We start from the raw sequence: 10,483 nt of genomic DNA on the forward strand, positions 1-10,483 counted from the left end.
ACAGTCTATACATATGAGATGAGTAATGTAGGGTATGTAAACATAAAGTGGCATAGTTTAAAGTGGCTAGTGATACATGTATTACATAAAGATGGCAAGATGCAGTGGATGATATACAGTACAGTATATACATATACATATGAGATGAGTAATGTAGGGTATGTAAACATTATATTAAGTGGCATAGTTTAAAGTGACTAGTGATACATTTTTACATAATTTCTATCAATTCCCATTATTAAAGTGGCTGGAGTTGAGTCAGTATGTTGGCAGCGGCCACTAAATGTTAGTGGTGGCTGTTTAACAGTCTGATGGCCTTGAGATAGAAGCTGTTTTTCAGTCTCTCGGTCCCTGCTTTGATGCACCTGTACTGACCTCGCGTTAGGTAAGGGTAGGGGTTAGGGTTAGCGTTAGGTAAGGGTAGGGTTTAGGGTTAGCGTTAGGTAAGGGTAGGGTTGACGGTTAGCGTTAGGTAGGGGTTAGGGTTTAGGGTTAGCGTTAGGTAGGGGTTAGGGTTCAGGGTTAGCATTAGGTAAGGGTAGGGGTTAGGGTTTAGGGTAGTGACATACCAAGGATCCCCTATTGCATGGAGGCATAGTGGAGACCAGGGCAAAATGGGTCAGGTGCAACAGGTAGGCCTACATCATATCCAGTCATCAATATGTTGCTAGCAACAAGATAGCCTAATGTTTAGAGTTTGTGATATAGCTGATGATTAGCCCATTGGGGTAAATGTAGATTGGAAACCATCAGACTATTTATTTACAGAAACGATGCTGTATCAGCTGGCCTACAGCAGGTGATCATGCTTCTTGCTGAATAGCACACCTCCCTGATGATATGGACCAATATGTTATTGGGCTAATTTCTGGAGGGGGAAATTATTTTATTTTCATTCATTTTGGAGTTGAATGTCCTTTTAAAAAAAGTCACCAGAACGGACCTTTTCACAGTCATTCTCCCCCCAAAACGTTTAGGTCCATCCACGACCTGTAGACCTAGTATGCTGTGATGTATGTCCTTTAGTCAGTATTCACTCAGTTTATTAGGTACACCCTTGCCTCCAGAACAGCCTGAATTCTCAGGGGAATGGACTCTACAAGTCGGAAATGTTCCACAGGGTTGTTTGTCCATGCTGACGCGATGGCATCACGCAGTTTCTGCCGATTGGATGGCGGTACAGCACCGCTACCAGCCTGTACCGTTGGCACCAGGCAGGATGGGTCCATAGACTCATGCTGCTTACGCCAAATCCTATCTCTGCCATCAGCATGACGCAACAGGACCCGCAATTTGTCGGACCAGGCGATGAGGAGTGGAACCCGGTGTGGTCGTCTGCTGCAATAGCCCATCCAGGACAAGGATCGATGAGATAACGTTCTGCACACTACTGTTGTTTTGAGTCGTTGTTCGTCTGTTGGTAGCTCGCCTGTTAGCTTACACGATTCTTGCCATGCTCCTTCGACCTCTCATCAGTATACACTCAGTTTATTAGGTCCACCCATTTAGTACCGGGTCAGATCCCCCTTTGCCTCCAGAACAGACTGAATTCTCCGGGGCATGGATTCTATGAGTCGTAAGTGTTCCACGGGGATGTTGGTCCATGCTGACGCGATGGCATCACGCAGTTTCTGGAACGATAGGAAAATACTTGTGGTTCCAACCCCTGCTTTAGAGTGCAATAAAAATAGCATACAAGCAGTTTTACTATGACTTCTGCAGTGTATGGCCAGATTAATAAAGTCTAGAGCCCTGAGGAAAGAAACGAACATTTTGAAGGACTCCCCACTTGGCATCAGAGAGACATTTTTGCCATTCAACGCTCATTTCTAGCAATTCTACACATTTGTCCATGGGGCAGAGAGCATTTTGCAGTGTACAGCATAAAGTACAGTGCATTTATGTTCAAAACAACATTCTTAGGTAATACACAAATTGAGTTGATCATTGGTGTCAGAGGAGGCTGGTGGGAAGAGCTATAGGAGGATGGGCTCATTGGAGTCAAACATGTTGTTTCCATTACAGCCATTACAGTGAGCCGTCCTCCTATAGCTCCTCCCAGCAGCCTCTGTTTAATGTGGCTACCAATATCTGTGTGAACCAGGCCAATGCTGTGCATGCATCTAAGGGTAAAGATTTAATTTGGTTGAATAATATTACATTATGTTGTGTTGCGCCCTCAAAAAATGTTCCTTTTGATTCCTTGCCCAAAATTCATTCAACGTGTTGTTTCTAGTCATATTCATGAAAAATTAAAACGTGAACGTTTTATACACACTGAGTGTACAAAAAATTAGGAACACCTGCTTTTTTCCATGACTTAGACTGACTTGGTGAATCCAGGTGAAAGCTATGATCCCTTATTGATGTTACTTTTTAACCTGTCTCCTCCTCCTCTTCAGTTTACAATTGGCTCATTCATCCCCCTCCTCTCCCCTGTAACTATTCCCCAGGTCGTTGCTGTAAATGAGAACGTGTTCTCAGTCAACTTACCTGGTAAAATAACGGAAAAATAAAAAATAAATTCATCTACAATGATTGAAGTGGATTTGACGAAGGAATTTAAAGGCTTTTATTTAGCCTTTTAGTTTATTAGGTACATCACCCCGATCAGGAAAATGGTTCGCTCGTACAGATAGTGAGTCACGTGGCCGTGGCTTACTATACAAAGCAGCCAGACAGGCGGTGTGTATGTTATACAGTATTTTGCGATCATTCCGCGGACCCCTTGCAGTACCTCCCCTGACCCACAGGCGTCCCCGAACCCTATTTTATTAAGAACCACTGGGCTAGGCTACTGTGGATCTTGAGGCTCGGATTTAAGTACGCCTATTATTGGTGGATTTGAAGTGTTTTTGCGGATTGATAGTCTATCCCTGAACAAGTAGGCTTTGTTTTTTTTAACAGAAGAGCCTAAATCAATAGTTTCCATAAATTGACATGACCGGTGTTTCGTTTATAGACCTACTGTAGGCTACGTTACTCTAGATGGCGGTAGTGCTCTATCTAGTGAGGCGCTCGCTCCTAAAGTGATGACACCATTTTAACACGTCTCGCACACCACCGTCATTGAACGGGAAAGCCTTTTTTCTTGATGAATCAGTTGTCTGACATTTGATCGTACCCCCGTCCGTATTAATTTTGGTTGTTAATCACCAATATATTGCATCGGCTTATCTGCAATATATCTGTACAAGTCAAGTTATAGATTGATCATTGCAACCAATATGCCTATTGATAAGAAATAACCTATCTATATGTAGCAACACATGTATGTTGGTGTGAGCTTCAGAGAGGAATCAATGCTTGCGTTTTTTGTTGGCTATTATGCTTAAAGTAGATGTAGGCCTATTGTTGTCGTCTTGTTTTAAGACATTGATCTCAATCATAACGGATCAATTTAATGGGACTGTCTGGGCAGATGCATCAGAATATGACTGCTTAAATGTTGCATTCCAAACAGTTTCTGTGTCATTTATGCTACATATAAAAGGTGTCGGTGCTGATAAAGAGAGAAGGGGATATGCGGAGAGAGAGTGAGAGAGAAAAAGAGAGAGTTGGGAGACCAATCGCTGTTGGGTGGGTGTTTTTTTTTTTTTGTGATTCATTTGGCGGAGACGCGCGCTGGCTGCTTGGCTGGACGGTTGCATGCGCTGTCCCTTTCAGCACCGAAAACCCGAGGCGCGTGCATCTATGAGTGGGATGCGAAGGAGCGAGGATCACTCAATCAAGTCACGGAAAAGCAGGTAGGCATTTTTGAAAATTACATATTTAGTTCAATAGTTTTCGTATGTCTGAGAAGGTCCCATCAAACATAATTCCTCCTCCCTCTCTCTCCCTCTATCTGAAGAATCCATCGCTCTTCGTCCATCTGCCTTTTTTTCTCTCCCTCATTGTTAAATTAATTACCCTCGATGGTTCTGCAAATCATCCCTTAAATAACTATTTATTATTTCATTATCGACATGCATAGTTGATGTTGACAGTCCACGGTATCGTTAATCAGAGTCGTGACCTGTAGCTAAATGAGAAGGGTTCAGGTTTGGGAAGGGACACTGCTGAGCTCCGCAATGAAGTTCCGATATTGACCCAAAGGAATGCGCTCTCTGCTCCGTTCCGCGCGCCAAGAAACAGCATCCCCTCTGATGCAATTTAGGAATGATCCATACACCTGATCTTATCCGTAGCACAAACGTCTTATTTTGTGATATAATTCATTATAATATGGGAAAATTAGATGAAAAATAATTGGGATATCAATAGTGTGATTTTCAGAGCTCACTGAAAAGGGACGCATTATTTCACACACATGAAGGATGCTGTCTCAATCTATAGACACCAAATGTTATATTGAACTTGAATTAAAAACATTACGGCTTGATAATGTTTTTATCTAATTATATGTAGCCTACCATGAAGACGTCATTAGGTCGTTATTTCTCTTTGGAGCACAAACACAATTTGTATACCGCAGCTCCCTGCTTCATGACACTGCTTTAATCAGTCGTATGTATCAGAGGGTGGTGGTGGTATATCCCACATTGATCCCTATCGATCCCCGCAACAAACCCACGCAATCAAACTAACGCACCACTTCCACCACGTCTTCTGTGAGGAGTTCCGTTGCTTCTCTCATCTACAAGAACGGGTCAAGGGAATTGTGAGGATCACAAGTCAATTTAGGGGGGAACCGTTGGAGGGATTTGGGATGTGTTTGATTCGTTGCCGTTGGTTGGTGTCTTTACCTGCCTGTGATCTGAATGCAAAAAAACAAATGTCATATTCAACGGGTGCGGTGAGAGGGGGAAACGGAGGAGGAGGAGGAGGAGGGAGAGGAACGGGCGGGGAGATGGGAGAGAGAAACGAGCAGAGGGAGGGGGATAAAATAGCAGAGGGAGGGAGAGAGAGAGAGAGGCGAAAAAGAAAGAAAAGCTATCACTTTGTGAAAAGAGCAGTGTGCTCCCCAGAGAAGGTCTCTGTACACGAGGAAACCTAATAGAATGACCGGTAGAGCGGATGGTGCAGCCTGACATCTAGCGATTGGTGTAAATTAAAAAGTTAAATGGGCCAGCCTCTGCCTCGCAGGGTAATACTCCCTTCTTCTTACTGCCAACAATAATAACACTGCTGGAATGTCTACCATTCTGTCAATTATCTCTTATTAGTGAGTCAAAAGTTCCAACCCGAGTAGGAATCAAATCAAATTTTATTGGCCAAATACACGTGATTAGCAAATGTTATTGCGGGTGTAGCGAAATGCTTGTGATAAGGTTTTATTGCAGAAGTGAAATAAAATTGTGTAAAAGAAAACAATACGTTGAAAAATCCATTCTTGCACTGTAAAACCCAAGGCATTATGAACTCAAAAACTTCTAGTAAGTTGAACTCAAAGTCAATGAAAAGTCATCATTACTTAAAATGTTTGTGGTACTGACTCAAAACTAAATGAGAAGTCACATCAACTTTATTTTTTAAAAGCTATTATAAAAAATAGCAAATTAACTTTTTTCCCAGCATGCTCTACTGCAGGTCGATTCTTTTGGAATTGTTTTTAATATCTGTGTTTTTGCATGTACATTGAGGGATGGATTGATAAATCTTATGCAACACAAAGATAAATAACACATTTTTTTCTGAACTAATCTAATAATTTATTTGGATTTTTGCAACCACTTACAGAAATTATTGTTCCAGTTTAAATTCAGTCCTCATAATTTCCTAAAATATCGCAGTCATTGTGAATGCAGATTGTAGGTGAATGTGAATTCCAACTGTTAGATGTCCTAATTCTGTCTGGATTCCAATAGGAATTACACTTTGCAAGCCAGCATAATGTGATTTTAAATTAGGTACACAAAGTTCTTGTAAATATCCCAAGTTTTCCAGAAATTGCAGTAGGAAGAATCCTGGAAATACTTCAACCAGGACTTTTTTGAAAATCTGGGAAAGTTACTGGAATTTGGTTTGACCTCAAAATAAGGCCTTATACTTAACGTATTGTCATAAAGAGTTTAATGATAACATTCACCTAGGAACTTTCTTGGTGAAGGCCACAGGACTGAAAATGAATCAATTCAACAACCATGTCTCTGTCACTAACAAATACAGTCATGGGTGGTAACTCTACAATTCACTGGAAAAGGCAAGGCACACTGGGAAACTATATTGGGATGCGTGGCTTAGTGGGGGCGTTACTCAAAGTGTTCAAGCTCATACGACTCACAGTGACTAGAGTTTTTGAGTAAAGACTACAGAATCACTTTAAGTAACTGTACTCATGGATATTAAGTGCAACGGATTTCCTCAAAAGTTTTGAGTAATGACAGCACATTGGGGTTTACAGTGTATGCATGAATACAGCCTGAATAGCCAATTAGGAATATAACCAAAGCATAAAGGTGCACTGTTTTATATTAAAATGCGTGTGCCTCACCCAATTGCATTAGTTAAAGTGCTTGGTAAAGTGCTATAGTAACGTTATCCTTTCAAGGTAAATTATTCATTTATTTCATAGGTGTATAATTAGCAACCATTAGGGACTATACACTGTACAAAATATTATGAGTACCTGCTCTTTCCATGACGGACTGACCAAGTGAATCGAGGTGAAAGCTAGGATCCCTTATTGATGTCACTTGTTAAATCCACTTCCATCAGTGTAGATGAAGGGGAGGAGACAGGTTAACAAAGGATTTTTAGGCCTTGAGACAATTGAGACATGGATTCTGTATGTGTGCCATTCAGAGGGTGAATGGGCAAGACAAAATATTTAAATGCCTTTGACCGGGGTATGGCAGTAGGTGCCAGGCGCACCAGTTTGTGTTAAGAACCGCAATGCTGCTGGGTTTTTCATGTTCAACAGTTTCCTGTGTGTATCAAGAATGGTCCACCACCCAAAGGACATCCAGCCAACTTGACACAACTGTGGGAAGCATTGGAGTCAACATGGGCCAGCATCCCTGTAGAACGCTTTCGATACCTTGTAGAGTCCATGCCCCGATGAATTGAGGCTGTTCTGAGGGTAAAAGGCTTCTTAATTTTTTAGTACACTCAGTGTATCTGAAAGTGCTGTTTGTGTGGAAAGGTGAAATATGGGTACATAGACGGGGAGGGAGGGAGAAATATTGCCACGATGTCCGAATATACATTAGGATATTTATATGCAATGATGCAGCAGTCCCCTAGCATCTCAGCATCCTAGAATTGTGCAGCCGGTTCAGCCCACACAAGCATCCTGCGCAGCATCTGTGCCTTTTGGAACGCACACGGACGCGCGCAAAAGTGGTCATGGCGCTCAGCGGGAAGTCTAGACTCATTGAGCCAACACTGCCGTATGTACATTATAGCTACGAATGTGAATTTCTGTGATATTTTCACATTCTAGTGTTATATTAATATGCTCTTCTATCTATCTCAGAAGAATATCCACACATGTGACTATTTTGGGGAAGCGCGTGTGGTCAAACCATAACAGATCAAACACACTATTAGGAAGGCCCTCTTCGTCTCAAGGATGGTCTTTCCCTCATGCCTTTCTTTTGTCTGAGGATTATTGAGCTATGATATGAATGATGAAAGTTTACTAGCGGGCTACAGATAAACCAGGCCGCCAGTGGATATTATACTTTGAGGTCAAGAGGGCACCCAGTAGCCTAATCTGATTGGCCAGCAATGACATCACTTCCATTCGTGAAGGACATTCAAAGCGGGAATGATACCAGCAAGAAAACGAAGAGAGTTAAACCAAACCTGCTCCACGAAAGCCTTGCCTCTTCTCACTGACTCACAATACTAGGATGGCTTGCTACATCATTACTGTACTGTTTCTGATGATAATGATTAGGTAGCTGAGGTGACACCTTCCAGATGTTGATTCCCATGCAGTTGTCAGTCAAACAGGTGTAGAACCAGTAGATGTTTATACTGAATGATTACACACTGAGTAACCTTCACTCTGTCCACGTGAATAATGCATTCTGGACCATTGTTGATGTGTTTGACAGGCTTGGCACTTTGTGTTTTGACAGGCTTGGCACTGACGGATAGGATGGACTTGTCAGTGGGATAGGATTGGCGGTTATGTGTGTGTGTGTGTGTGTGTGTGTGTGTGTGTGTGTGCGTGTGCGTGTGCGTGTGCGTGTGTGTGAGGGGGGAGAGGGCTGTACTGTGTGTGTGGCCAATGCTTATCTCTCTTGCTCTTGAATCTGGAAGACAGGCGTTGCAGCATGAACAGTGATTTGTGTGTGTGAGGGAGGGAGGGAGAGACTGTGTGTGTGTGTGTGTGTGTGTGTGTGTGTGTGTGTGTGTGTGTGTGTGTGTGTGTGTGTGTGTGTGTGTGTGTGTGTGTGTGTGTGTGTGTGTGTGTGTGTGTGTGTGTGAGGGAGGGGGGAGGGAGGGAGAGACTGTGTGTGTGTGTGTGTGTGTGTGTGTGAGGGAGGGAGGGAGGGAGGGAGAGACTGTGTGTGTGTGTGTGTGAGGGAGGGAGGGACTGTGTGTGTGTGTGTGTGTGAGGGAGGGAGGGAGGGAGAGACTGTGTGTGTGTGTGTGTGTGTGAGGGAGGGAGAGAGGGAGGGAGGGAGAGACTGTGTGTGTGTGTGTGTGTGTGAGGGAGGGAGGGAGGGAGGGAGGGAGGGAGGGAGAGACTGTGACTGTGTGTGTGTGTGTGTGTGTGTGTGTGTGTGTGTGTGTGTGTGTGTGTGTGTGTGTGTGGGAGGGAGGGAGGGAGGGAGGGAGGGAGGGAGGGAGGGAGGGAGGGAGGGAGAGACTGTGTGTGCTAGATGACTGAGGCACTGACTGCTTCGTGTTCTCTGTGTGTGTATCTTGCAGGGTCTGCTGAAGATGTGAGTTCAGGATTACAATCGCTGCAGCTGCACTCACCGCCGCCACCGCCGCCTCCTCTCTCTCTCTCTCTCTCCTCTCTCTCCTCTACTGGGACATGCATGCCTCATGGGCCTGGGACATCTTAGAGCTGCCTGCTAACTCCTCCCCCGGGGCACTGACACCCTTTCACCCATGATCCCGGCCACAAACTCCACAGTAACTCCTCAGTAACTCCTCCCACAACCGCCACCCAACTGTTACCATGGCGTTGTCGGAATCCCAACGCCTTCCTTCCTTCCTCGCCACACGCCACTTCCTTTTCCACTTCCTTGCCTCATGTTCCTGGCTCCTCCCTCTGGCCTCTCCTCAGCGAATCACGGACCCCGCCGTCGGTACTGCGCCCAATCAGGAGTACGCCCACTCCATCCGATTGGAAGGCGACATCATCCTGGGCGGCCTGTTCCCGGTGCACTCCCGGGGGGGCGGCGGCGTGCCCTGCGGGGAACTAAAGAAGGAGAAAGGGATCCACCGTCTTGAGGCCATGATGTTCGCCATCGACCTGATCAACAAGGACACGGAGCTGCTCCCCAACATCACCCTGGGGGCCCGGATCCTGGACACCTGCTCCAGAGACACCTACGCCCTGGAGCAGTCGCTGACCTTTGTCCAGGCCCTCATCGAGAAGGACGGCTCGGATGTACGCTGTGCCAACGGCGACCTGCCCATCTTCGCCAAGCCTGATAAGATCGTGGGGGTGATCGGGGCGGCGGCCAGCTCCGTGTCCATCATGGTTGCCAATATACTGAGGCTGTTCAAGGTAAGGACACTGGAACGGGTCTGGGTTGGTTTCTGCTGGGTCTGGGTTAGTTTGACTTGAGTTTGGTTGGGTTAGTCAGGCCGGGTCTGGTTTAATTTGACCTGAGTTTGGTTGGGTTAGTCAGGCCGGGTCTGGTTTAGTTTGACTTGAGTTTGGTTGGGTTAGTCAGGCTGGGTCTGGTTTAGTTTGACCTGAGTTTGGTTGGGCTAGTCAGGCTGGGTCTGGTTTAGTTTGACCTGAGTTTGGTTGGGTTAGTCAGGCTGGGTCTGGTTTAGTTTGACCTGAGTTTGGTTGGGTTAGTCAGGCTGGGTCTGGTTTAGTTTGACTTGAGTTTGGTTGGGTTAGTCAGGCCGGGTCTGGTTTAGTTTGACCTGAGTTTGGTTGGGTTAGTCAGGCCGGGTCTGGTTTAGTTTGACCTGAGTTTGGTTGGGTTAGTCAGGCCGGGTCTGGTTTAGTTTGACCTGAGTTTGGTTGGGTTAGTCAGGCAGGGTCTGGTTTAGTTTGACCTGAGTTTGGTTGGGTTAGTCAGGCCGGGTCTGGTTTAGTTTGACCTGAATTTGGTTGGGTTAGTCAGGCTGGGTCTGGTTTAGTTTGACCTGAGTTTGGTTGGGTTAGTCAGGCCGGGTCTGGTTTAGTTTGACCTGAGTTTGGTTGGGTTAGTCAGGCTGGGTCTGGTTTAGTTTGACCTGAGTTTGGTTTAGTTAGTCAGGCCAGGTCTGGTTTAGTTTGACCTGAGTTTGGTTGGGTTAGTCAGGCCGGGTCTGGGTTAGTTTGACCTGAGTTTGGTTGGGTTAGTCAGGCCGGGTCTGGTTTAGTTTGACCTGAGTTTGGTTGGGTTAGTCAGGC

At 45.1% G+C, this 10,483-nt stretch overlaps 1 protein-coding gene across 4 annotated transcripts in view; it reads left to right on the forward strand.

The window, feature by feature from the left end:
* The first annotated feature begins 3,631 nt into the window (after nucleotides 1-3,631).
* Nucleotides 3,632-10,483, forward strand: part of LOC139565752 (metabotropic glutamate receptor 8-like) — a 386,874-nt gene continuing 380,022 nt past the window's right edge. For 3 of the 4 annotated variants that reach the window (XM_071386287.1, XM_071386284.1, XM_071386285.1), the window contains exon 1: nucleotides 8,961-9,637. In XM_071386287.1, coding sequence (XP_071242388.1) covers nucleotides 9,083-9,637 — 555 coding nt within the window. In that variant the 5' untranslated portion in view covers nucleotides 8,961-9,082. Of the gene's footprint in view, nucleotides 3,747-8,826; nucleotides 9,638-10,483 lie in introns of those variants that run through there. The other variant, XM_071386286.1, reaches the window with a different exon arrangement.

The sequence above is a fragment of the Salvelinus alpinus genome, chromosome 37 (assembly GCF_045679555.1).
Source record: "Salvelinus alpinus chromosome 37, SLU_Salpinus.1, whole genome shotgun sequence".
Classification (NCBI taxonomy): domain Eukaryota; kingdom Metazoa; phylum Chordata; class Actinopteri; order Salmoniformes; family Salmonidae; genus Salvelinus; species Salvelinus alpinus.